Source organism: Barbus barbus (genome assembly GCF_936440315.1).
Source record: "Barbus barbus genome assembly, chromosome: 37".
Classification (NCBI taxonomy): domain Eukaryota; kingdom Metazoa; phylum Chordata; class Actinopteri; order Cypriniformes; family Cyprinidae; genus Barbus; species Barbus barbus.
In genome coordinates, this window is record NC_136715.1 from 15,764,385 (window position 1) to 15,792,104 (window position 27,720).

General features: G+C 37.5%; 1 protein-coding gene across 2 annotated transcripts; it reads right to left on the reverse strand.

The window, feature by feature from the left end:
- adamts9 (ADAM metallopeptidase with thrombospondin type 1 motif, 9) lies at positions 1 to 27,720 on the reverse strand. Of its 2 annotated transcripts, XM_079396047.1 has the most exons (28): positions 27,620 to 27,720; positions 26,684 to 27,054; positions 25,410 to 25,569; positions 23,968 to 24,257; positions 22,903 to 22,986; positions 22,644 to 22,768; positions 22,250 to 22,290; positions 22,060 to 22,165; positions 20,510 to 20,656; positions 20,093 to 20,234; positions 19,729 to 19,833; positions 18,524 to 18,669; positions 18,038 to 18,219; positions 16,401 to 16,537; positions 16,154 to 16,271; positions 15,860 to 15,955; positions 14,701 to 14,867; positions 14,431 to 14,560; positions 14,090 to 14,216; positions 12,163 to 12,373; positions 11,878 to 12,039; positions 11,570 to 11,731; positions 9,799 to 9,918; positions 5,988 to 6,095; positions 5,713 to 5,880; positions 4,578 to 4,853; positions 3,342 to 3,503; positions 1 to 2,577 (listed from the first exon to the last, which is right to left on the reverse strand). In XM_079396047.1, exons 1-28 carry the CDS (start codon positions 27,714 to 27,716, stop codon positions 2,389 to 2,391), a joined length of 4,329 nt encoding a protein of 1,442 aa, XP_079252173.1. In that variant the 5' UTR covers positions 27,717 to 27,720; the 3' UTR covers positions 1 to 2,388. The 2 variants fall into 2 exon arrangements, with proteins under 2 accessions (XP_079252173.1, XP_079252172.1); XM_079396046.1 differs by having other exon boundaries at positions 22,060 to 22,290.

Sequence of the window (27,720 nt, forward strand, 5' to 3'; positions counted from 1 at the left end):
GTCAAAAATGAACAATACATGGATATTTGTTATGCTAAAACAAACAAATATTCCAGTTCATGACATCTGAATGCAATCAAAACATATAGGTTTAATGTAATGCCACCCTTCAGTTCATTGATCATGGCTTTTTAGACCATGCAAAATTGCCTTTAAATTGTTGCCACAAATGATCAGTCCAGGAATGGCAACGTACTTGGCCACGTGCCTCACTACATTCCAACGTGAGGACTTCCAAGTATCAAACTGCACAGATAGCCATGCTATGTGGGGCCATCGCTCCTGCCGTTCATTCTTCCCATAAGAATAAAACTCTTTCTGAGAAATGCGTCCATTCTGATTAGATGAGCTGGGAAGGCCGGTAAAGACCTTTCCACACATCAAAGGCCATCCTTGGCCCCCCATGCCTTTGCCATTGTTATGCTCACTTGGTTGACTGTGACCATATCACCACCATCAGGGCTGGTTAATATCCTGTGCCGTCCAAAAGGAAATAGACAGCAGTAATAGACTTCTTCTGTAGGTATTGAGGTGAGTGAGCACCAAAAAAAGACCCCCATTTAAGGAACATTAAAACAGGTAAAAGATGTTGAATACTCAGATGAGAAATTAAATAAAAGCAGCAGGATAACAAAAAAAAAATAATTAGAAGTTTGACACACGAAACAACAGTTAAGCTCAGTGATTTTGTACCTTCTTTGATTTGAGAACATATGCTTAGTCGGCAAATAAAATGCTAACACCTTCAGAATAATACAAGACAATAAACATTCAAAGTCCTTTTCTTTTCTAGATGACTGATTCACCAATCTAGTATTATTAATTCATTACAAAAAATTGCCTACTTTTCCAAACCACATGAATAATAATAAAAAAGAAAAAGAAAAGCTTGTTGTTTAATTTGACCATCATCATCAACAGGTTCAAACAAATATGGACAAACATATGGCAGCAGAAATAAATACAAATACATACAATAATATACAGAAATGCTCATGCACACTTTCATCAATACTGCCATTCGATTTAAACCGCTTAATTTTCAGTCTGGTTGCATTAACAGACCATGTCATGAAAGGGAATAGCACCATTACATCTTTGGGGGGAAAAAAAATACAAATTTGTATAAATACAGTGCTGTGAAAAAGTAAGTGCACCCCATGAAAAGTGTAGTATTTAGAAAAGATTTTGGATTGACATTTCGTCAATGTTAATAGATAAAATAAATGATAATTTAATAAATCAGACTTTTTATAATGATTTGTGCCATTTCATTTTTACATCACTGTATGTTTACTTAAATATATAGTATTATATCCATGAGAGACTAGAGATCAAATTAAACAAATAATGGTTGCTTATGGATGTTATAGGATAGCTTAGCATTTGTTATCACTATCCACAAATATAAAGTGGATGGAAGATGTATGTGGGGCTCTTCATTAAGACTGAGGTAGACACAAGCAACTGGCCAACAAGCATATTAAAAAAACTGGCCTTCCCTGGGTCTGAGGGAAATGCAATAAGGAATTTTACACACTAGACTAAACATGTTTTTTGTTGCTTAATACAATAATAAAAAAATATTTAATATATGTAAATAACCTAGAAAACTATTACAATTGCAGAACAAATCGACAGACAAAATGACACAAAACTACATTAGATTTCAGATTAGGTCACAACGTTTTGTATTTGCTTAAAATGCACTTCTGTGTAAGTTACCTTAAATATACAAAAATATAGCAACTATAGACAGATTTTCACATAAAGTCTCCCTTGTACTGAAAAAGCACCATCATAAATTTAAAAAAGGTCAATGGCTAGCTGAGTTCATGTGAGGTATGGTTGAAAAAAAAAATTAAAGAGAAATGAATTATGAAGAGCGACAGAAAAACCACAGAAAGATTGTTTCAATACAATAAAGTAAACTGCCTGTGGCCAGATGTTTTAGCTCTGAAGTGGAGCAATACAAGCGTTGCTGCCCATGTATTCTAAATACTATATACAACCGTACTGTGTTTTGAACACAAGCCACAGCAAAGGGCATCACAATGATTTGTATTTATCCAAAGTACAGCTGCACTGGGCAAAATTAAATGGGAAAAAAGCAAATGAAACAGCATTCCAACTTCAACACATCAACCAAAGAGATGCTCACTTTTTCAGTCAGGAAATAAACCTCTAAAACAATATTTAACTGCATGTTTGGTAGATCTTTAAGTGCAACCGAAACTCGCTAAAAAGCAGCAAACATTAAAACCAGCTTTTTGCTTCTGCAAAGATCAAACCATTTGAGTTTCAGTTTGTTTTCTTCATGTCTTGAGCATAAAGAAACATCGGCATGTTGTGAGAATGAGAACTTACGAAGGGAAAAACTTAAAATAGTTACGAGCGTACCGAGCTCCATTGGTCTGTGCTCCAGTGAGGGTTAATAGAGCAGGACTGAGTATTGCACTGTTCTCGGTCGGGTGGTTTGTCAAGAATTTCACAGCTCAGATCGTTAAAGCGCTCCCCGTTGGGCCGCTGACAAGCGACCAACCGGGTCTTTATCCCTCCTCCACAGGATTTTGAACACTAGGGAGGCAGAAACAGAGTATGGGTGAGAGAAAAGAAAGAGTGAAAGTATGGTTTTATTAACAGATGGCTTGGACCACATATATAATGTCAAAATATCATAATCTCACAGTCTTCTCTTGAGTAGGCACTATTCTAAAGCTTCTTTCAAATAGACAAAATAAGACATGTTGGCCTATCCTACTCAAATATCCTTTGTATTTTTGTCTTAATAGCAAACAAATCCTATATTGACCCTAATGCGAAAAAATGATTTTACAAACCAGTTGTAAATGTGATTAAAATGTTAATGCATGATTGACCAAAACCTGTCTTACCTGTCTAATGGATAGCATATATCTACATGCATACACCAATTCAAACGTTTGGGGTGGAATGGTTTTCTTTATTTTATATAGTACATTCATTTTAAAATGTAATTGATTTCTGTGTTAAATCTTCAATGCCAGATGATCCTTCATAATCATTCTGATTTTATGCTCAACAGACATTTCTTATTATTATCAATGTTGAAAACAGCTGTGCCGCTTAATATTTTTTCAGAATTTTTGATGAATAGAAAGTTCAAAACACATTTGAAATATAAATGTTTTTTAGCATTACGAATGTCTTTACTGTCACTTTTGAACAGTTTACTGTGTCCTTTCTAAATAAAATATTAAAATATGAATTTCTTAAAACAAATCTTACTGACCTCAAACCTTTCAACAGTAGTATACATTTGATTAAATCAAATCAATTCAATTGAACTGAGAGCATCTTACCTCACCCCAGCTGCCATAGAACCACTGAGGACAGGAGCCGGACTCACAGGAGCGTTGCTCTATGGGTTGAGTGCTTTCATCGCAGCTGTTGGCAGGGTAGCCGTTCTCATCCTGACACACCACCACACGCCTCTGGAATCCTCCGGCACAGGTACTTGAACACTGCGAGGTTTGAAAGAGAAACAGAAGCTACATAATGAGAGAAGGGCCACACACACACAGAATCACAAACACAAGCAAGCACATTCTCAATAGACCAATTTCACATTCCATTAGCCTTGACGGAAAATATACGTCAATACATAAACACTGACCAACCCTGACTCCTTTGATGAGAATGATTATGACTATTTCCTTTTTTTTTTCTTTTTCTTTTTTTTTTTGCAGGATGCTGGAACTGAATGACATTTCGTTTTAATTAATGCTTGACTCTTGGTGCGGCAAAATAAATTATGTTTTAGCTAAGTTCTGAATAAGCAGAATTAAATGTGATAAGAGAAATAGAAAACAACCATACAAAAACAGTAATTAAAAGCATTGCATTGAATTTATTACCATATATACTCAAATATTTTTTAAATGCTTTTGAAATCGCCTGTTATGCTCACCAAGGCTGCATTTATTTAATCAGAAGAATAGGAAAACTATATTAATGTGAAATAATATTACAATTTTAAATAACTGTTTTCTATTTTATTACATTTTCAAATGTAATTTATTCCTGTGATGAAAGAACTGAATTTTCAGCATTCTTAACAATTCAGAGTCACATGATTCTTCAGAAATTCTTGTATTACCTGAACTTTTGAAGGATACTATATATGTATAGTATTTATATCCTTAATAAGTGGAATCAGAATCATTCAACTGCACATGATTACCATCACTTGGAAGGATACAAATTATATATAGCTATAAAGGAAGCAATTTTTGAAAGGTCTACAAATACCTACAAGACAAAAAGGAAGAGCTTCCCAAATACTGCACAATATTTAGCTGTTCTTTGAACTCTAAAGACTATTTAAAGCAATGATATCATGAAGGAAACAGCCACATTTATCAGAGGAAATGCTGCTGCTTGGATGACTTCTTAGAGAGATCATGTACTGGTGAGCTCAACACCTTAGATGTCATTCTGTTCCTGGGTTTGCAAAAAGCTCTCTAACAGAACTAGTATGTGGAATATATCAAATATCAGAGACATGCAGAGACATAATCATTTTTAGAGGTACTTACCGCCCCCCATGGTCCAGTCCTCCATTGATGTGACTGGGGTCTGCCAGCTCGGTTATGGTCAGTTCGTCCGGCGGGAGCTGTTTTTTTCCGTGAATCAGTGTTAGGTGAAAAGCCCCCGTGGTCGCTGGAGCGAGACGGACACTGGGGCATGGCACACTCCTGCTCTGTTGCTGGTTTATCATCTGGGTCACACTCACTCATTTCCACAACTTGTTCGCTGATGTTCATGCAAACTACTTGCCATGTAGTCTTACCCTGACCACAGGATACGGAGCACTATAAATACAGAGACACACACACACACATGAGTGCACAGAAAACACATTATACTGAACAATAACACCATATATTAAGATGATAACCCACCACACTTAGGTTTAACCTTAAAACTGGCAGGATTACTTATATTAAAAATGGAAGAAAAATAGTCCCCTTAGTTTAGTGTGTTTGACTTCTTCAGATATCAGAAAGTCTTGATTTTAAAACTAAAAAGCTTGATTTAAAAACCGTCCATCGGTTAAAGCAATCACACCACACTAATTCCTGTCTTCCTGTATAAATGTGAACAGTATGCACACCGAACCCCATCTGCACACAAGAGCCACACAAAATGAACTCTCATCAGTTTCCAATTACAACTGAGCTCTGAACACCAGAATGAGAGTAGAATGATCAAGGACAATGGTCTATGATATTAGGCTGTAGAACAGCTGTGAATGCAAATACAAATACTTGCAGTATTGAAACAATGCTGGCTAACTCAGTGGTATGTCAATACTGGACAAATATACTGAATAAATACAGTGGAGTCCAAATGTCTGAGACCACAAAATGTCATTTAAACTTGAAATTAAACAAAATATTTAAGGATTAAAAAAAAAAGATAAAAAAAAAAGTATGCACTATTTCTAGGTCACGGATTAAATAAGTAAATTTGTGATCCTGACCATGTGAACTCTCTCTGCAAATGATTTTCCTTGTTCCATTGAAATACAAAAACTATTTTAAATTATGCTGGATAAAATCATCAGGTTCATTTTTCAACTTTTCACAATATGGTTACTAAAAATAAAATAAAATAAAAATTAAATTAAATTGCATTAACTATGAGATATAAAAGGTATATTTTATTTACCGGAGTCCATTCCAGAACCTTCCACTGTCCGCATGCCCCTATGGAGCAAACCTCACTAGCAGGAGGTTTTGGAAGATGGGAGCAGGCTGATTCCTCTGCCACTCCACCCTGCTGGTCACGGCAACTTACATAGCGCATCCGGGTGCCCTTTCCACAGGTGGCACTGCACTATTGTATGAAACAACCATTTTACAATATCTACAGAACCTACCACATTATCTAGCACAATAACTACTAACAGTAATTCATAAACATGACATTATTCAAGAACGTACCTGTGTCCAAGATCCAAAGCGCCACTGTGTTTTTTGACCAGGATGTGACATCACTTTGGTCTCTGGGGCAACAGGATGAGTAACGGGACACTGTGAGAGTTCACAGTCCTATGGAAGGGAGGAAGTGGGGAAGGACAATCAATTTTCGGTAATGAAGATCCGTGACTCTAGGGGTGAGGCCAGTAGGGCTTCAAGGCTGGAGCCAGTGTGCTTGATTTATGCTTGACTGGCTGGAATCACTTGTTCTGGGTCACTGCGCCTTATGGTAAATAGAGGATTTAAAACCAGGGGGCCTCCTGCTTTCTCGTTCTGTCTGCTATATCCCTCCTTTCGGTTCCTGACTCTCTCACACTGCCACCTACCTCCACTTATTCCCCCTTGGTTTCTGCCTTCGCCAATCATTTTACATGTCTATCTGAAATACCCAAGTAGGGATAACTGCAGGCTTGAGCAATGGGCGTGGCGAAAGGTTAGGGCGTGCCAAAAGGTAGGGCCGTGGAGAAAGGTCTTAATGATTGGTCGACAAAGCTGTCTGTCAGGGTGTGGGGGTAGGGCTAGGGGTAGATTTTGTTGTACTGATTCACCTTTCGGAACGCCTCATTTCAGCACGCCCATTGCTCCAGGCTGCAGCTACCCCCGTCTCGAAATACCTGACCCTGATTGGTCAATCACAGCATTCTGCAGTCAAATAGTTTAGTATAAAGACTGTATAGTATAATTGACCGTTTTACTACCCAGCAATCGATTTACTGCGGAGCTGTGCTTGTTCTTTCTGTTTATGTTTTATGTAACTTTATAATATCAACTCAAATCCAAATTTTACTTTGGTAAGTAACTGTGTAATATGTGGAATTATGTACAGTCATCTTGGTATCATCGTAAAATAAACTCCTTCAGGGTGATACAAGACCCTTTCACTTTCGCGTCCGGGTCCTGATCATCCTGCCTGGGTTTATTTTGCGATAATCTGGCTGACTGTACAATATCCCTTATTTATTAAATTATTTTCTCCTTCTGTCTCTTATAGTGTAAATTACAGTATATGTCTTATACATGTTCTCAGACTTTTATCAACCTGGTTGGCTTGACAGTGGGAAAAAGGGCTCTTTCTTTCATCTCCTAAAAGCCTTGTGAAAATGAAGCTCTATAAAACCAATGCCTCAGGAAAGTTCATAAAATACTCTGTGAAATGCAGCATTCAGCCACTCTAGCTCTGCAGCACAATTACACTGGGGGAGGGGGAACGGGGTAAATGTAATTTTGCAGGTATGTGCAGATTGTAAAGTAGATAAAATCAAGATCCAGATGACTGCAAATGAACTTAAATGACTATTAAATATAAATCTGAAGTGGAACTATATAGACATGGAAGTTATAATCACAACAGTTCATATTGAAAAAACTACACATGCAAACACACAAGTTAATGGTGAACATTGCACACACATGCAGGGTTCCCACACTATTTGACCAATTTACACTGCCCTCCAAAAGTTTGGAAACACCCCTGGCAAAGTGTGGTTTTGGCTTCACCTTCCAACAAGACAATGACCCCAAGCACACTTCCAAGCTGTGCATATCCTATTTGGAGAGGAAACAGTCAGCTGGCATCATGTCTGTCATGGAATGGCCTCCCAAATCACCCGACCTCAACCCAATTGAGCTACTATGGGAGGAACTGGACCGTGATGTCCGTAAGAAGTGTCCAACCAGTGTGAATCATCTTTGGGCAATCCTTCAGGAGGCTTGGAGTAATATACATTATCAAGTCAATGTTTGAATAAACTGACAGCTTGGATGCCCAGATTATGCTAATGGTGGGTATTTTGATGAATCGAAAATGTAAGTTTTTTCTGTGTATAAACTGTTTATGTAATAAAATATGTTTTCATAATTTGTGTTGTCCCTTATCAGTGCAAAATGATCACAAATTAAAAAGGATTCATGTCAATATTGTCCAAAACCCCACTTTTCTAGGGCGTTTCCAAACTTTTGGAGGGCAGTAAATTTCTTTATTCTTTCCAGGTGTTTATACTAATTTTAATAATAAAATTCAGATTCAGATAAATTAATCATTAATAAATAGATTTTGTGTACCTATTTGGTCAATTCACTGAAATAAACTGATTCAAAACTGGTTCACTCACATTACTTCACTACAAGTAATAATCTAGTAAAAAGTAATAATAACCTTAAAATATAATTTTCAAGATTATATCAATTGCCATGTCTTTTACAGCCCTTAAAAAACTTAAATTTTAAATTCCCTAATATTTCCAGATATTTAAAAACCATGGGAACACTTTTAAGGTTAATTTCATATTAATGGCCTGATGCAGCATGTGTTTGTGTGTAGACCCATGCTTTTCCTTCAGACGAGGCCTTATTGAGTGCAGGTGATAAATATGCTGGGTGGGAAACTTCCTTCCTGCCTTTCAGGCTGTACCTGCACGCACTTTTTTTCTCTTTTCCAGTTTCTCTAGAATGTGCTATCAAACGATTAATCGCATCCAAAATAAAAGTTTTAACTTACATAATATATCTGTGTTTACTGTGTATATTTATTATGTATCTATAAATACACACACATACAGCATATATTTTGAAAATATTTACATGTATTTACATGTACATATTTATATTCATATAATGTATATTATAAAAGAAGTCGTGGCCTAATGGTTAGAGAGTCGGACTCGTAATCGAAAGGTTGTGGGTTCGAGTCCCCGGCCGGCAGGGATTGTAGGTGGGGGGAGTGAATGTCCAGCGCTCTCTCCACCCTCAATACCACGACTGAGGTGCCCTTGAGCAAGGCACCAAACCCCCAACTGCTCCCCGGGCGCTGCAGCATGGCTGCCCACTGCTCCGGGTGTGTGTTCACGGTGTGTGTGTGTGTGTGTGTGTGCATTTGTTCACTACTCACTGCTGTGTGTGTGCACTTGGATGGGTTAAACGCAGAGCACCAATTTCGAGTATGGGTCACCATACTTGACAATACGTCACGACTAAAAAAAAAAAGACTAAAATTATATATAAATATATTTAATATATAAACGTAACATATTATACTTAATTATATACATGCATGGTTGTGTATTTATATATACATAATAAATATACAGTACACACACGTATACAATGTGAACAAAAACTTTTATTTTGGATGCAATTAATCGCGATTAATCGTTTGACAGCACTATCTAAGAGACAACACCTTTCTTCAAATTACTGCACAGCCCCTAATATAATACCTCAAAAAATGACTGCTAACTTACAAACTAAGTGAATAACAATGTATAAAATGCAAAAGAATCAGGATAGTTCACCAAAAAAGTTGTTCTAAACCTGTAACAGTAGCTAGTAGTTACTGAGAATTAAATAAATACTATGGAATCAATGGTTAACGTCAACTGTTTGGTTGCCAACATTCTTTAAAATGTCTTCTTTTACATTGAACAACAACAAAAAACTCAACTTGTAAATGATAGAATTTTAATTTTTGGATGAACTATCCCTCTAATGTATCAGTGCCACAAATCATGTCCATTTCAAGGTAAAACGGTGTTTGCAATAATGGTAACGCATGATCTCCAAGGTTTCTTTTCTCTCAACTTTTAACCCATTCCCTGGCTTCTTGCTCTTTCATTTCATCAAGCATACAGCAAATTGAACCAGGAAGACTGGTTCACCCCTTTATAGTTTCCAGTAGTTATATTATGGAAAACTAACACAGTTCTTAGTTCGCAATCAATAATGAGAAAGACATAAATGAATGAGAGTCAGCGTGAATGTTAGAAATCAATGCTCCTACCTGAGTGTCCGTTGGACGTGTTGCTGCATTACATTCAGAGTCATCCATGACAGAGCCGTATGAGCCAACCACACACTTCACAGCTCTCATCTGATAGCCTGGGCCACACGTGGTGGTACACTACAGACAAATAAAGAGGGAGGTCAGTTAGGGACAGTATATTATTTAATGTTACATTGTAATGCCTATGAATTACCCAGGAGAATAAGTTGAGATTTAAGACTGCCACTATTGGACTGCTGGCATCAATCCAGCACTGATGTGATAAGCACAACATGGAATGTGGAACAGTAATTTGTCCACCTCTCTCCTTTTCTTTATCTCTTTTCCTCATCGCTGAATTGACTGCAACAAGGTCAAGCTCGTGTGGCAGCATTTGCAGCTAGATCGCATATGCTTCAGCAAAGCACCTCAAACATGCATTTATCATGATTGCTTAATCTATGCAAGAGTGATATCTAATCTCTATCATACTTTAGGACTTAAAGATAGTTTGCCCACACAAATGCTACAAATTATATGATTCCCCTCTGGGTGACTTCTGGAAAAAATCTATTTGCTTTTCTGTAGACAGTCATAAACTGCTCAAGTGGATAGAAAACAGATTATCCATGAATAGATGATATTCAGATGGTGTCTGCAAGTTTTAAAAAGTATTTAAGTTTAAAAAAGATTTTAACACCCCATTCTGCTCAACTGTATGATTGGCAATATGCTAAAAAAAACTTTATTATATTCAATACTCTTAAATTACTTGATTTAAGTAAATTCTTTTGAACTGATTATTCATCTAATACTCCTGAAAAAGACCACCACAGTTTCCAAAAAAAACATCTGTTTTCAAAATTAATAATAATGATCAAATGTTTCTTAAGCACAAAATCAGCATATCAGAATTATATATGAAGAATCTTGTGACATAGCTGCTGGAAATTCAGAGCTGCTATTATGAAACAAATTAATTTTTTAATTATATAAAAATAGAAAACAGATATTTTAAATTGTAATAAAATTACTGTATTTTTAATCAAATAAATGCATCCTTCTTTCAACAAATAAATAAATAATTATTTTGTTTTTACTTGTCAACAGTGGTTATCATATAAATCAGAATGAAAAAAGTCTATTATCACCTTTGCAATAATATAAAATAACCTGCAATACAAGGCAAAAATGGCACGTTCACACAGATGTTTTAAAGCAGCACATTGTTTTGCACTATTGAATATTGATTATAGATTTCCTTGTACAAAAAAACAAAAAAACAAGATGAAAACTTTAAACTTGCTCTGATTACATTTTATTTAAGTACATGCAGCAAAGCATCGTAATTCAGCTGTCTAGTGAAAAGCTAATTTTTCAATGAACTAATGTAGGACTTCTGGGAACAACATTTAAAACTTATTTTAAAAACCAAATGAAACACGTTTTCATTCAGGGATCCACAGACCTTATAAACAGCATATTTATTTCTGTTTCAGATGTGTTCCGCATAGACGCAAAAGTACCAAATGTTGCTCTTTGTCTGGTCCCTAAGCTCATTCAATTTTTGTGGTCACTTTCCACCCACGCAGCAGCTGTGATAATCTGTTTACATAATCTGATTTTATATCTGCCGGCTGTGATTACACTGACTCCTGGAAATTACATTGCGTTATCACACTGCACTTGAATTTTCATTTCACAGGCAAAAGCATCAAATATACTTCATGTAATACCTCACAAACCTAAACATGTCATGCACATAAATACTGTTTTTTTTGTTACTCACCTGTCCCCAGGGTCCCACCTGCCAGGAGGCACATTCTTGCTGTTGGCAGGCCTGTACCAACTCTGGTTTGGAGGAATCACAGAAGCGGTCATCCAAACGCTCCTCTCCAAACTGACACCAAGTCTGGCGGTGCTTATAGCCCTTGCCACATGTCACTAAACACTATAAAATTAATTCCAAAGTAGCATTAGAATAAGTCATGGTGAAAGACTAGATTTTTACTTTGATGGTTTAAGCATAGTCTGCATAAATCCAGATTACATTTAAAGCTGCCTGTGTTTTCATGGGATGCATTGGTCGGTGTTTACCTCAGACCAGTCTCCAGTTTTCCACTGAGGACACAGGAACTCATTACAAGGTTGGACTGTGAGCTTTTCTTGTGGGTTGCACTTGGTTTCATCATTAGTTTCTGCTGACTTTCCACATACTGTACTCCTACGACGCGTTCCTCCTCCACAGCTCCTGGAGCACTAGAAAACCAAGAAAAAAAATCCTCATAGTAAGTCACGTCAAATATAATACAGTCCACATTCTTTCAAGTACATGAATATATTTAACAAGAGCTGATTTGAGACCAATGAGGTTTTTCGCACCTCAGACCAGGAAGAGTACTCCCATCCAGCAGGGTTGCAGTCTCCATGGCACACCTCCTTGTCTTCAGGCTTGCGCTGGTTGTTGCAATATCGGTCATCAACCTTCTGGGTTTTCCCATCTGACCTGCTCTGTTTGATGCAGTAAATGTACAAAGTCCTGATGCCCGGACCACAAGTGGCTGTACATTCACTTTTGCGAACAACCTGCCACCTGTAAATTGAAGAAATGCAGCAAAGTTAAACCCCATGCGGCCTTATTTCTGGTTTCATTACAAAAATGAACTAAATAAATAAATAGACTCATTCAAAAGTTACGATTTTTGCAGGGACTTTTTGCCCAGAACAGAACCATACCGCAAATCCAGACTGTATGCTAAATGTCAATCATTTTGACGATAGTGGTCCTGACAGAAATGACTACTATCAATGAATATTTTTGATGAAATCAGAGCGCTTTCTGACCCTGCACAGATAGCAATGTAACTGAAATGTTCCCAGCCCCAGAAACGTACTTAGGACATAGTTAAAATAGTCCATGTGACATCAGTGATTTAACTATAAATGCACGAAGCTATGATAATACTCTTTGTGCATAAAAATGACAACTTTATTCAACAATTCTTCTCTTCTGCGTCACCATCTTCCGCCATTATCGAGATTACCACGATGCATGTGTGTGCATTGTTCTGTTTGTAAACAAGGCGCAGCGCATGCATGTTCTATGGAAAGCAGCATGTTCTACAGGATAAGAAAACTCTTGGATTTCATCAAAAATATAATTTTTGTGTGTTCCGAAGAACAACAAAGGTCTTATAGGTTTGGAATGACATGAGGGGGAGTAATTAATGACAGAATTTTCATTTTTGTTAGTTTGTTTGTTTGTTTTATTTATTTATATAGCACAATTAAAACAACACAAGGTTGACCAATGTGCTGTACAGTAACAACTAATAAAAAGAGGACCATATCACAGAAAGACAAATAGGACAAAAGAAAAAAAAGAAAATAAACAGGTAAAACAAACATCATAAAATAACGAACCCCAATATTGAAAGCTCAGTGTGATCAGCCAAAAGCTAGTTCTAATAAATACAGTTTCAAATTTCTCTTAAAAGACCCCAATGTAGGTAGGAGTCTAAGACGTAATGGCAAACTATTCCAAAGCTTTGGAGCCACCACTGAGAATGCCCGATCACCACAAAGCTTTAACCTTGACCTGGGGACAACCAAGATCATCTGATTAGATGACCTTAGATTCCTTTGAGGTTTCTTAACAAGTATGAGATCTGTTAAATAAGAGGGCGCCAGATTGTGTAGGACTTTGTATACTAAAACAATTAATTTAAAATTGACCCTGTGGTGGACCGGAAGCCAATGTAAAGTGGCTAAAATAGGTGTTATATGCTGATGTTTACGGACACACATCATTAATCTAGCAGCAGCATTCTGCACTAGCTGTAAGCGAGATATCAATGATTTGCTCACACCTGCATATAAAGAGCTACAATAATCCAGTCTAACAAAAATAAAAGCATGAATAAGGTTTTCAAAATTACTGGGTGACAGAAACGGTTTTACCTTGGCTAGTAACCTTAAGTGAAAAAAGGACTTAACCACTGACTTGATCTGTTTATCAAATTTCAGAGAGATATCAAACTGAACCCCCAGATTCTTAACCACTGATTTCTGGAAAGGAGCCAAGTTTCCCAAATTAGAAAAGACTTGGGACTCTGAGTTTCCGAACCAGATTACCTCAGTCTTAGTTTCATTTAAACTTAAAAAGTTTGCTGACATCCATAATTTGACTTCATGCAGGCAACTTTTTGTGTGAACTATCCTTTTAACTTCTTTCACACACACACACACACACACACACACACACACACACACACACACACACAAGTTTATAAAACTAGTGAATGTGTACCTGAGTTCACAGTCTCTGTTGCATGGCTCAGAGATCACAGCTGGTTTGGGAGAGCCATGGCACCGCTGATCAGACACAACCACTCGATCCGACTCACGACTGCACAAGATCTTCCTCTTGCGCTCTCCTGATGCATATAACATACAGCACAAGACATACACAAGTTCAAACACATGTTTGTGATCTAGACAATTTCCTCATTGCATTCTCCAAATTTCCAAGAAACACTGAACTGGATGACCCCGCCAGCATTAAACGTCTGGTTCAAGTTTACCGAATTCTAAACGGACTTTTCTGACAAACGTTTCACAAAAAAGATTTGTTGTTTCTCTCACACCCACCTTGGCACAAAAGACTGCAATCCTGCCACGGGCCGTACGCATCCCAGAAAAACTGCTGAGGTTTGTCTTCTATGGGAATGTTGTAGGAATACCTGACGTCAGGGTTATAGAGGTTACCTACGGATAGCACCTAGTTGGAAAAGATCACATATATGCCAAAAGCATGGTGTTACAAAGATTTGAAACATTATTCACACGTTGTTAAAATGTGAGGTTTCACAATGTAAGACAACAAAAAAGTTCCAATTGAATTCATTGATGCCATATTACCTGGATAATAATCTCCTCTTCTATGCGGTCAGTGCAGTTGATTCTCTCAACAACATGGTCAGAGCCGCTGTATTCAATAACAGCATTCCCTACTCTGACTTCCCTTTTAAACATACTGACCACAAAATCTCCATTGAGTAAATATTCTCCACGGCTGTTGGACAAGGCTGCAAAACAAAAATGAAACAACATGCATACTTTATTTTCTTTATGTTCAAGCACAAAAAACAGTCTGATTTAGCAACAGTCAGGGCAGATTAGGCTTATCGGGGGAAAGAAATCCAGCATTCCGTGAAGAGGCCACATCTTTCTCTACTGAAGTCAGTGTGCTTCAAAAATGCACACTAATGTGATTATGTAGCTAATTTCCTGAGTTACTTTCCTCACTACTTCACACATTACAGTGGCCAACCCCTCCTCCTCATACATAAACACACATAAATGCACCAAATACACATAGGCATGCAAAGATATCAATAAACACACAAACACAGCTCAGTAATCTGCTAAAAACAGCACATATTTCCTTAGGTTTGTATAGAGTTCAGAAGCATAAACACAAATATGTTTATGAAAACAATTGCAAAAGCCTCTTGTAAGTTAGCTTGCAGTAAATCTTGATATCAATTCAACTATGGCACATCAAAGCCATAGGATTCATTTTAAATAAGGATTGATCATGATGAATATGCAAATCAATTTTCCATTTGACAACTGTCTTGTAATGATGCGTAAAGCATCAGCACTACCTGAAATATAGCATGCTCTATAGACATTTTTACAAGGGATGCATGATATTTTAGTGCCATATTTTTACCTGTCGATTTTAGAGATTATTAAAATTTGTCAGCCAGCGTTGGATATTTAATCGTATGCTAATTTGCCATTACATTTGTCAACATATAATATTCATTTAAAGTTAATCTTTAAATAATTAAATATCTTTTTTTAAATTAAGTACTATGCAGCATTTAGTATTTTACAGATTTTAGTATTTTATTAAATAATATATAGGGTTTTTAATGACAAAATAGTATATCGTTTTAATTTAATATGAATATAATATGAAAATAAGTATCAGTATCCATATTGGCCACAATTATCAGTGCATGTCTGCATCAGTGCATGTGCTAATGTCTAATGTAATTTCTTGTCTTACCGAGGTAGTTATCGTCCTCTGGTTTCCCTGAGTAGCTGTGTTGTCTCACATCTATGTTTGTAGCACCGCTGGGAATACGCACCACAACATTGTAACCTGTAAAAAAAGCAGAAATCAATAAAATACTCTTCCAAAAATATTATTATAGAGTAAATATTATTGTTCTTTTGGTCTGTAATTGGGCTGAACTGTGTGGAACTAAAGCGAATCAAGCTAAATTTGAATTAAACTGCTTTGGGTTACTTTGACCAACATGGAAAGAACTGCACTAAAATAAAAGCCTGTGTCACCTACCATAATGCACTATGTTGAACGTTCCTGCCACAGTCTTGCAAGATGAGTTATCCCCACCACACACTCCACACTTATCTCTCCTGGCCTTGGAGTTTAGCACATGGTCACATCCTGCTTGCTGCAGAAACAGAATGTGGAATTAATTCAAAGTACACTTGAACAGGACTATACAGGACTAATGCTTATGCAGGATATTCACTGATTTAAGGTCCATTTTCACACCACATAGACACACAAAAGCACCCACCCTGCACAGGCCCTGCACACAGATGTCGTTGGTATCAGGCCCACACTGCGTGCCATCAGTAACTCTGTCCCTGAGTTGGTAGTAAGCTGTACTGCCCGCCACACGACAGAATAGCTTACAGCGATCCTTCATTAGAACTATAGCACACACAGCCATGAGAAAGAGTTAATACAGTCTGACTTACTGTATTTAGGACATGGATAATATATTTCTCATCACAGCTATTCATCTTTGTACCACACAATTTTTAACTTAATCAAAATCTAATTGTGTTTGGTCATTTGATTCGTCTCAAATCACGAGGAAAATCTGGCCAATTGTTTAATGTGGGTTATACATACTGAAAGCAATTATATATTGGTCGAACAATACGTTTGAACTGAAACAATTAAGAAACTTATTCTATTGGGAAATGCAGCCCATGTCATTATTCAGTAAAAATCTTCTTCTCTAGTGAGCTGTTAAATCAAGAACTGCTGTTATTGGATCATTGAATCAGTGCGTTGAAATTGGATCATTATTCTTTCGAGAGGGTTCTTTTAATTGATTCAGTTTAAATATCAGACTAAATCATTTGTTCCCATCAGTTTTTGAGTCACTTTTCAGAACTTAACAGACATGGTCACTGTGATCTTTCGTTTTTGAAACAGACCTGCATTCATATTTTTCATTAATATTGACCCCCCTAAAGCGGCTCATTCAAACACGCCCCCACATGTCTACGTCACGGTGTGGGGAGATTTGCAAAACACCGCCCAAATGTTCACGCAAAGAAATTTGTATTGTTGCTGCCACCGGCGCTATGTCCTGGAGACACTGTTTTTCGTTGTGAAAGCGAAACTACTTTGTTTGGGCTTCCAAAAGAGGACACAACTAGAAATCAGTGGTTAAGTTGTATTTACAACACTGTTCCAGAACAGTTCAACTCAAATATTAGAGTGTGTGCAGCGCATTTTACGGAGGACTATTTCCTGAACCTATCAGGAGAGTATGCTTGCTTGTTACTATAAAGTGGGGCAATTCCAACTTTGCAAGGACAGTCTGACGCTTCACAGCCTGTAAGTACGTTTCTGCTACTGACTATTCAAACGCGAGTTTTGACCTTTGTAGAGTAGCACTTGTTGTTTGTCATTTCTCCGATCACAAATGCAGACATGGTAATCGCGGCGCGATGCAACACGACGTGTAAAAAGACAGTATAAGTCATTATAATCAGTAATTATGTCCCCACTGGATGCAACAAATGCCTCGTATGTAATGGGTTTTATAGTCTCGTCTCACCTGGAAAGGCCATCACAATACGGTGAGGGGTGTAACATTTCCGTGTCACGCTTGAGGTATTCGGCCAATCACAACGCACCAGATAGTTGGCCAATCAGAGCACCCCTCGCTTCTCAGAACGATGAGCTTTATAAAAATCGACGCATTTCAGAAAGGCGGGGCATAGTGGAGCAACAATAATGTACAGTATGTGGAAAATAATGTGACCCACGAACCACGTAAACACATTGCATTACACCAAATACACAAAATAATGTTCTTTTTAGCAACGTCATATGACCCCTTTAAATATTAATTTCTGAGTGAAATATCCCTTGATTTTTTTATTCTACAACCCATAGAACTAAATCCCTTACTTCCACTATACTTTGGCACCCAGCGGACATTTGGAGGTAGACCATTGATGTTGAAGTGCCGCCCATCAAAACTGGCACACTGTTCCTCCCTGAAGTCTTTCTTTTGCTTGGAGCATGGCTCAGAGTTACAGGAACGGAATTTCATTCTGCGTCCAACACAATACTTCCCCCCATTTCTGGGCCTAAAATTCATGAAAACACATAAACAGAGCACATATTCACATTGAGGAAATGTAACTACAGTATACAGTAAAACTTTCTTTCATAGAAACTCCCATTTGCTTTCTTGATGACGTTTGTGTCTTAATGCAATTTAATTTGAGCAAAACCTGCTGTCTACCCGTGGGCATTAAGTATTCAATCTCTTTTGAAGAATATTCTTCTTCAGAATGGCTGTGCTGCTGTCATTTGTCAAGGAACATTGAGAAACCTGGTGCCAATTCACAGTCCAGTAAGAATGCAAGACTACAAAGAGCAGCAGCTTACACGGGTCGGTTGCACTCGCGCACAGCAATCTTGATTCCCCCTCCGCAGGTCCTTGAGCATGTGCCAAAGGGACTCCAGACACCCCAGGCCCCCTCTACTGGAACAGATGCATGCTCTTTATGGATGCACAGGCCATGTTTACAATGCTGCAAGCAAGGAGCAAACACAGAAAAGATGAGATCATTGCAGAACCAGTCAGCGCAGCCTGCATGCTATAAAGTCCACCAACTAGAATGACGAGGAATGATGTTGATACACAGACACTATGACAATTCAAAGTGTTTTTTGTTTCACTCAAAACCCTTGTCAAGCAACTAAGTTATCAATTATCAATCTCATCTACCTTGATTTCAATCCATGGTGATTATGTAATAGGTTCTGGGACTCCACCTTTTTTTGATACAGAAATCTTCTCTGAAGATCCCTTTCATACGATTCATGTCAACTTATTTTAATGGAAATAAACTTTATGGAGCAAAGCGCCAAGCTACGGCATTATTCCGCCATCAAACTGCACATGGGTCAAGCCTTGTGATGCAATGCTAAGATTTAAAACAGTTTCACCCAATGATTACCAGACAATCCACATATTATGGGTGGTCCCAGCGTGGAAATCAAAACAAGCTGCAAGAGACTGGTCCTGTGCATATCTAGATACATCAAGCTGCATGATACCACACCAAAAGCATATGACATGCAAGGAAAAACAATGTATGGCAGCAATTCAATGTTGAGATACCTAGCAACTATATAAAATTGCCCTTCTGTGATGCTATCTGCAACGCTTTTCATATGGAGGTCATGAGAAATGCATTGCCGTTCACAATCACTACCACTATGCAAGTCTGACTTAGGTTCACAATCTGGGAAACATTGTAAAACAGAGACAGGGGCAAAGCAGTATCAGTGAGGATGAGTGTCATTGTGGAAGTGATTTGGAGGAAATCTGCTTTTCATCTACAAAAGACATACACAAAACTAATCACATACTCTCCACAAGCAACCAGGCAAATGTATTACTGCTGCATATTAGAAAACGCTACACAAATTTTATCTTTAAAAGGACAGTTCACCCAAAAATGACAGTTCTATTATCATTTATTCACCCTCATGTCATTTAACACAAAAGAAGATATTGCTGGGATCTAAACAACACTGGAGCCTAATGTCTAAATATGTTCACATTTGATTTACTGAGTGCTTACCTTTCCAGGAGAACAGTCTGTCCCGTCGGCCCATGGCATGTGTTGGGTCCGGCAGCCACGCTGGACTCCATCTGGACTGGTGCACCACAACCTTCGACACTGTGTCTGCACAACATCCAAACACTTACTGTTATCTTAAACAACTCTTAAACATGCACTTACTCACAAAATTTGTACTGACACTTTTTCCGCACACGTAACATGCTTTGAATGTCACTTTGATAATACTAACAAGCTGTACTATGGATTCTCTTTATGGTTTTTTATTAAAAACATCTCCATAATTAATATTAGACAGCAGATAATACACAGTAGAAAACATCCATGTCAGTATGTTATGCAATTCCCTGAGGGATCTTCTCACCATATATGGGCACACCTGTGTTCCAGACCCAAATATCAGCTCACATTGTTTATTGACGCTGTATATCTGTCCAGGCAGCTGCTGGGACAAACTGTATGGCCTAGAAACTGGCTCATCGAGCAAACACTCACCATACCCTGTGCTAATGACAAATGATCAACAAATGAGCTGAAGAAAAACAAGACAAACAAGACACACACAACACAAATGATCTCAGTAAGTGACAGAAGACAAAAAAATAAATCTGTTCCGTTTGCTACTGATGACTTTGTTTTTCATCTCAATTGAGAATGTTTAGAAGAAAACAAATGCAAGTTGATGCTGGACATGTGGGGCTCAACATCGACAGTTCAAACCAATATCACAGGTTCAACAACATCCTGTGACTGTGTGGAGTGTAAAATGGGGTTTATATACTCAAGGAACTCTGTGATGTATTTCCGACTACATTTGGACCACATCCAAGGATTGGTGTAATAGTTGAGCGTAGGGGCCATCACATGTTGCTGGTTCTTGACTCCATCCTCCTTGCATTTGTTACTGTCATCATGAGGCATGTTGAACCTGAGGGCATGATTGAAAACACACATGCACACACACACAAACAGGACAAGATGGTGAGCAGGTTCAGGACACATGTAAGACTGACCAAAACCAGGTATTTTCACATTTGTACCACAATCCTACTATGTAAATAATGTATTTTTTCTTTTAATTTGGAAATAAAACAAAGATTATTGGAGTACATTTTAGAAGAAAATACTATTTCAGACTTTCTGCTTCAAAACTTGATGTCTCTTTGTAATTTTTGTGAATGTTACAAGCTATTTTTTTCACTGTATTAAAAAGCTGGGCAATTATATATATATATATATATATATATATATATATCAGCATTAAATAAACCTTTTGCCACCCCGCTCTCTAGATATTGCTAGCAATATTGCCAGTATTAAAAAACCTATATCAGTTGGCCACTAGTTAGGAAAGTAATAATCCCATGAGCAGCAGAACATATCAAATTCTGGGACAATCATAGGGGAGAGAGGTGGTACGCGCTGCATAGCACTGTACAGCACCCTTAATCCTCACTCAAGCACATGGCACTGATGTCCCTGCCACCCAATAAGAATGGAATTAAAAAAGAGAGTTCATTTAAAGGCCTTTTAGAGGTAATTTCCATATGAATGTACATGCAAACTTAGGCGTAGATGCATTTGCCAATATCGTGGCATAAATATTGGCCTTTTAATCTAAATTTTTGCCAAGATTGATTGAACTGAAATAGATTGAACTGAAATAGGAACAGATACCGATAGAATGTTTTACTGTACGTGACCATCATGAGACTGCGGTATGTGTTATGACCTCATTTATTTAGATCATTTACCTCCAAGACTCTATTAATATAAAAAATCCAGAGCATAACTGAGTCATTTCAGCAGTGATGAACAGACCTTGAGAAGTTGCACACACTTTTATCGAGCTCTACAAATGGCAATGACATCTCCCCAAAACAAACCAAAATAAAAGGCTCACAACTAAAAAATAGGAAAAGAGGCAGTGAAGAGGCCTGAGAAACTTGCAGACTGGTGGACCTTGAAGAAGTGGAGTGTTTTAAAAGTAGAACACAACAGTAGATAAATGATTTCAAGACAATTTAGTTCTAGGTATAATTAGAGTTCTTCTCAAGCAAAGTCAGTGTGACAAACAGCGTTCATAATGCAGGAGATGTTACAGCTCAAAACGTATTTGGACACTTTAGCCACACTCAAAACTTAAAAATAAATGATTTAAATACATTTAAATACAATTTAAATACAATTATTTGGACACTTGAGCCACACTAAAATGTAAAAATGTCATTGTGCTAGAAAGCCAAAAATGAACTTAAGAGGCATGTATTTTGAAGGGGGAAGGTACGCACACATTTACAAAGTGAAATATTTCACAAAAATTGTACTCACACATGGCCAAGCTCATGAGCGATGGTGAAAGCAGTACTGAGTCCATTATCCTCATTAATACTGCAACTTCTGTAGGGATCACAAACTGTACCCAGCTCAGCAAGACCTGAAAGTGCATGAGAGAACACCGTAGTTAAACTGTCAACTTTAATATGATCATAATCATCATTTTCATGCAAAGATGATTTACCTAAAGTGTCACACTTGTCCCGTGCTCGACAGATGTCCTGCCTAAAAACAGAAATAGGACAAGGCTTCACAAATTTGGATATCCTTTTATCTTGCATTTGTGTCTGTGCTGTCCTTTGCTTTGTTATTTATGCATGCACTCATGGCCTTGAAAAATATAACCTAAGTAGTTGCAGCACCTTAAATAATTACTTTGTTACTCAAATAAGTTCTGTACTGTTTTGATCGATGTTCACACCAAGTATAAAGTGTCTGTGTTGCCAAATGAATGGCACTGAAATCACACTGTGGAGAGAGGGCACAAAACATCACACAACTAGATTTATTGTATGAGCAACTTACCTGTGAGCAATATGAATAGGTAAAGGAAAAAAATCGATAAAAATCGTTCTTACCTTGTGATTAGGATGGCGGTGTCGTGATGCGAATGATGATTGTCGTCCGGGTGGTTCTGACTTTGCTGCCATATGCAGAAGTTTTTCAAACTGGCTTGTGCATTGAAAGAGATAGTGGGACCATCCTATAGAAGAACAAAAACAGATGATAACATTTGAATAAGATTAAGATTTAAATGTAATAAACTGCTTAAGTACATTTTAAAAGCTCTCTTAATGCAACCATTAATTACCACACTTCCACACAAAGAACTCTTACCAGCTCATTCTTTATGATGACCAACTTCACAATAACAATGTTAATCAGGTTTCCAATGCTGGGATCCTTATATATGGAGGAAACCTAAGTGAGAGAACACAGACACAATTGGAATTCATTCTCAGAGCTTCTAATTACTTTACAGCAGGGGTCTTAAACTACAGCCCTGTGAGAGTTTCAGCATTATTACATTATACACTACTGTTCAGAACTGTTTGGGGTCAGTAAGATTATAAGAAATTATACTTTTATTCTGCAAGGATGCATTGAATTGATCAAAAGTGACAGTAAAGGTATTTACAATTTTACACAAATATGATATAGTAAATGCTCAAAATTCTGTTTTGCCATAAGAGAAATAAGTTACTTTTAAAAAATATATATATTAACATAGAAAAAACAGTTGTTTGTTTTACTGTAAGTTGATCAAATATGCAACCTTGGTGAGCATAAGAGACTTTTTTAAATGTTTTTGAATGGTAATACATATAAAAATTGGAGAACATAATCTAGCCTTTGGGGTCCTGTAATTTCAGTTTGAGACCCCTGCTTTATTAGAAAGTGATCTTTTGGTAATCATCTCGATGTACAGTAAGTAAAGACACCACTGATAAAATATTTCAATCAAAATTTCATCAATCAAAATTTAGTACTTGGTAGAGTGGTTTTTACATTTGCTGTCTTGATTTTTTGATTTCTGAATTTCAATACACAAAGACCTCTTTGAACACGTGATGTTATCCTCAGCTGTTGAAAAAAAAATCTTTCTTGGCCATTGAGAACTAGCTTGTGCTGCCAAATCCTGCTGAGAATTGAGCCTTTGCCAAGATCAAAATATAGGTCATCTAACCTCTCTGTGAGTTCCAACGAAAAAGCATCTAAAGCATGCAGTCCATGCAACATACCTAATTTTATTTGTTTTATATTCAACATTCATCAAGCCTGTCAGACATATTTACCCCATGCTAATAATCAGTCCCGTATGAGCAAGAGGACCAGACCTAAAGCAAACCCAGACACAAACCCATCAAACCAGGAGACTATTGTTAACTGGGCAGAACTTACGATGGACATCAGTGTAAGAATGTAGTGCTGGAGGTTGCTTCCATGATGTTCCACCATCTTGCTGTCTGCCACAACCATGACTTCAACAAAACGGGGGTAGGAGAGGAAACGCTTTGATCTCTGGTGTGGCTTGGAGTCACTGCTTTCATTAGCTGAGTTGTGCTTGTTTTCTGAGGAGGGTAAGGGGGCAGAGAAGAGTCTGGAATTAAGAGTCTCCAGGTCGGACAACATGCTTGAGGGCAACTTTCTCTTCAGTCTGTTCCTGTGTCTGCGGTGTGGCTCTTTATGTCCTGCATTGAAGGAGGAAAACAATACACGTTAAGAAATGAAGTGACATGATTAAGCATCCAAGGAGGGTTAATCATTATCTATATTAGATGATAATATTGATTGCAGACAGGTGACCCTCCATAAAAGGGAATGCATGCCACTGCTTAGGGTCAGTAAAAGTTAGTTTGAACTGAAGAATGTTTCTTGAGTGCCAATCAGAGTGCCAATTAGAATGATTTCCAAAGGATCACGTGACACTGAAGACTGGCTAAAAAATTCAGCTTTGCCATCACAGGAACAAATTCCATTTTAAAATCTGAAAAATAATATTTCACAAAAAAGCGTGCTGGGAATCAAAATGAATCCTATTCCACTAGACAAAAAGAAAGCCGCAATGGAGCTTTCAATAAAACTCTTGCAAACTAAAATAAGTTCTTCTCCCAGCACTTTTGAGGGCTAAACGTTTCCTTTACATAACACAATACCAAAGAATACCAAAGGGGTAATTCAAAAAACAAAGTCGCTGTTGAGTTCTATTGATACCCAGCAGCGTTCATTAGCCCAGTCCAAATTTATTTTTGTAACACTGCATTTACAAACACTTAAAACTAGCTTTGCTTTACTAGAATGCATCACCATGTGGCTTTCATGGTATTGGGCCTCTTGAGTTTCCTTATCTTCAGGCCACAGGAAGTGCAAGAGTCAACAGGATTTTGTGGCAGTAAACTAAGATTGGAATAATACCAAGAACTTCTAGTCAATGACATTTCAAAATAGAAAAGCAAAGGATGCAAAAGAAGCCATGAATAGCACTATGAGTATTTGAATGCCAATGACAGCATATCCGTTTCCATGCCTAGAAGCGTTGTGCTGTGCTTATATTCATAATCGTATTTAGATTTACAGAATTATAACTGGTTAATTTAATTATGCGTTAACGTACCACTTGCAAAACTACACTGAAACAATATGGTAAATGAATGTTTCTTATCTTGAATATGAGTCAGTACAATGCACTGTGAGTCACTGAATTCACTGCAGTGATGCAAAATCCAGTACAGTTTTATTATTATAAATATTAGCGACATTGGTTTACTTTAAAGTTTAAAATCAGATGTATTACCTCAAAATTTTCCACTCAAAAGATAAGACTTGCGTGTCTTCCTGCTTACCTGGAGTTTCACATGTAGTTGAGTCATCTACAGCCTTTTTTGAGGCATCTTTTCTGTAAACGACATGAGGTTTGATGTGTTCTTCTTCATAATGTTCACCATTGTAGCTATGAAGGGGCTCCACAAAAAACTCCCCTTCTGGTGACCTGAAAGTGCCAAGCTAAAACAAACAACAAAGTTTAATTTGGTCCACAGCCAGTGAAGTCTATAGACATTCTGTGTGTGACTGTAAATTGCCCTTACAACTTCCCCCTAAGATTTGATTTACGTACAAATCCTAAGTGGCTGATGAAGTGATAAAGAAAACATACATTGCATGCATATCAGTGCACTGGCCTCAGGGGGGTAATGGATGCAGGATGTTGTTGATAACTATCAGAACATTCTGCTACACTTACGAAGCATAACGTTTTGAAATGTGAATTTCCTAAAAGCCAGAGAGAAGCACATTGGTAAATGCTCTACTTATCTTCAAGAAGAAACATATTGAACAGGTTTGAGGCTGGTTATTGTATTACAGATAACACATTTTAGACAAATTGTTTGCATACACCTGAGTATTAAGGGATACAAACTGGCCATCCCAAACAACCCTGACAAATTTACTAAAAATGCCTCAGATTCTGCATAAGAATACATGTGCATTAAAATACCATATAACCATATAATCTCCAGGCTACAGACACTCTATAGCCTACTAATGGGGGTAGTTGTGTAGTGTTATCTAGGCAGGTAATCCAAACTTCATAGGAGGAGGGATTAATGGATCGCGTTGTGTCAGATTTTCTTTTTCTTTTTTTATGTTTTGAATATTTTAAAGTTAAACCAAAATGTTCAGTTGTTATGGTGCTTGAGGACAATCAAGGGCAAACTCAAATGCAAACATCAGATTAATTGAAACGGCGGCTAATTAGGGATACAGATCCTTCCGCTTTCAATGAAAGCCTACAGCTCTCATGATAGCATATTGAAAAATATTGACCATCTAATGCTTTCTGACAATCTCCATTGACAGACATTCAAAAGTAACCAAATATTCTTACATTGAAATTGAACCCCTGCAATTCTACGATCTGCCTTAAAATTAGTGCGCATGTATCCGACTAACTTGCACCAAACTTCTTTGTAAGTGTGCGAGTAATTATGTAACCACATAGGAAGGATCTGGAGTGCATATGAACATTTGCAAAGTTTCCGAATGCATACTACGACCTGTATCGCATAAATTAGGATTAAAATCATTATTATTATTAAGAAACGTTTATTACGCTCACCAAACCGGAGCAGAGGCTTATTACTGCGGTATGCTCCTGCCCAGCGTTCACATGTCCTTTATAAAAGCAGTGCTGATACTCCGTGTTCTCTTCTGAATTATAACCTTCACTGGATGCTCCGACGATCGCGACAGTGTAAACTGGCGCAATAAATCCCGACTCGACCGTAAGATTTAGGTAATAGTCCTGCCCAAAGGCAGATATTTGGTAATAGACGTGCGGAGAGGTCCAATGATGGGAGATGTTGCCGGTTACTGGGTCGGTACTCCGCTTTCTCCTCTTGAAGTGCACGCCCGTTAGCAGTTTGTCACCGGATTCACTCACTCTGGCCGGAGTTACAATCTCATACGAGCCAAACTGAGATAATTTCGCTGTGGTAGAAAACAGAGATTGAATAGTAAAATTAAGTGAGTCATTCTATAAATGTCGTTTGCAGTGACTTTTAAAGTGCATTTTTTGTGATAGTAAAAGTTTTTACTTTAAAAAAAAAAAACTGTCTAAATGGTCAAGTATATAATATTGCGTCTATGTAACAAACAGGTAACAGGGTTGACAGTTTTAAATTTTAATTTGCCATTACAAGATAGCGGATTCTCAAATAGGGAAATATAAGAGTAAAAGGGTTGATGCATAACCTAGGAACACAGCTTTAAGTTTTCTTTAAATAATTCATTGTTAGCCTACACTACTTACAAAAATAGTCTATATTGAAAAATCTCCATCAAAATAGTAGTTAACAGTGTTTTTTTTTTCTTCTTCTTTCTTTTTCCCTAAGACTCCACGAGATAAATCAGGTGTCAGTCAGTTACTGTTACTCGAAGACTCTTCATACAGCGCGCTATGAGCTCTGAAGCAAGAAAGGAAAAGTCATTCATTCTCCGCGCCTCAGGTTCTGAGTTGAATGAGAGCGTAAAAGATCACGAAAAGAGCTCGTACCTTTCTCTGAACCTGGCGGTGTCCCTGCTGAAGCTAGTGCATTCATAAAACCAGAGAATAATACTAAAAAACGTAGTCCCCAGAAGAATAAAAACATGATT

What these genes read in the sequence shown, in the direction of transcription:
- adamts9 (XM_079396046.1), bottom strand. Translation starts at nt 27,716, where the DNA reads ATGTTTTTATTCTTCTGGGGACTACGTTTTTTAGTATTATTCTCTGGT. An exon ending in AAGAGGAGATTATTATCCAG is followed by an intron (nt 14,561 to 14,700) that starts GTAATATGGCAT and finishes TTTTCCAACTAG; the next exon opens with GTGCTATCCGTAGGTAACCT. An exon ending in GGACTGGACCATGGGGGGCG is followed by an intron (nt 3,504 to 4,577) that starts GTAAGTACCTCT and finishes CAAACCTCGCAG; the next exon opens with TGTTCAAGTACCTGTGCCGG.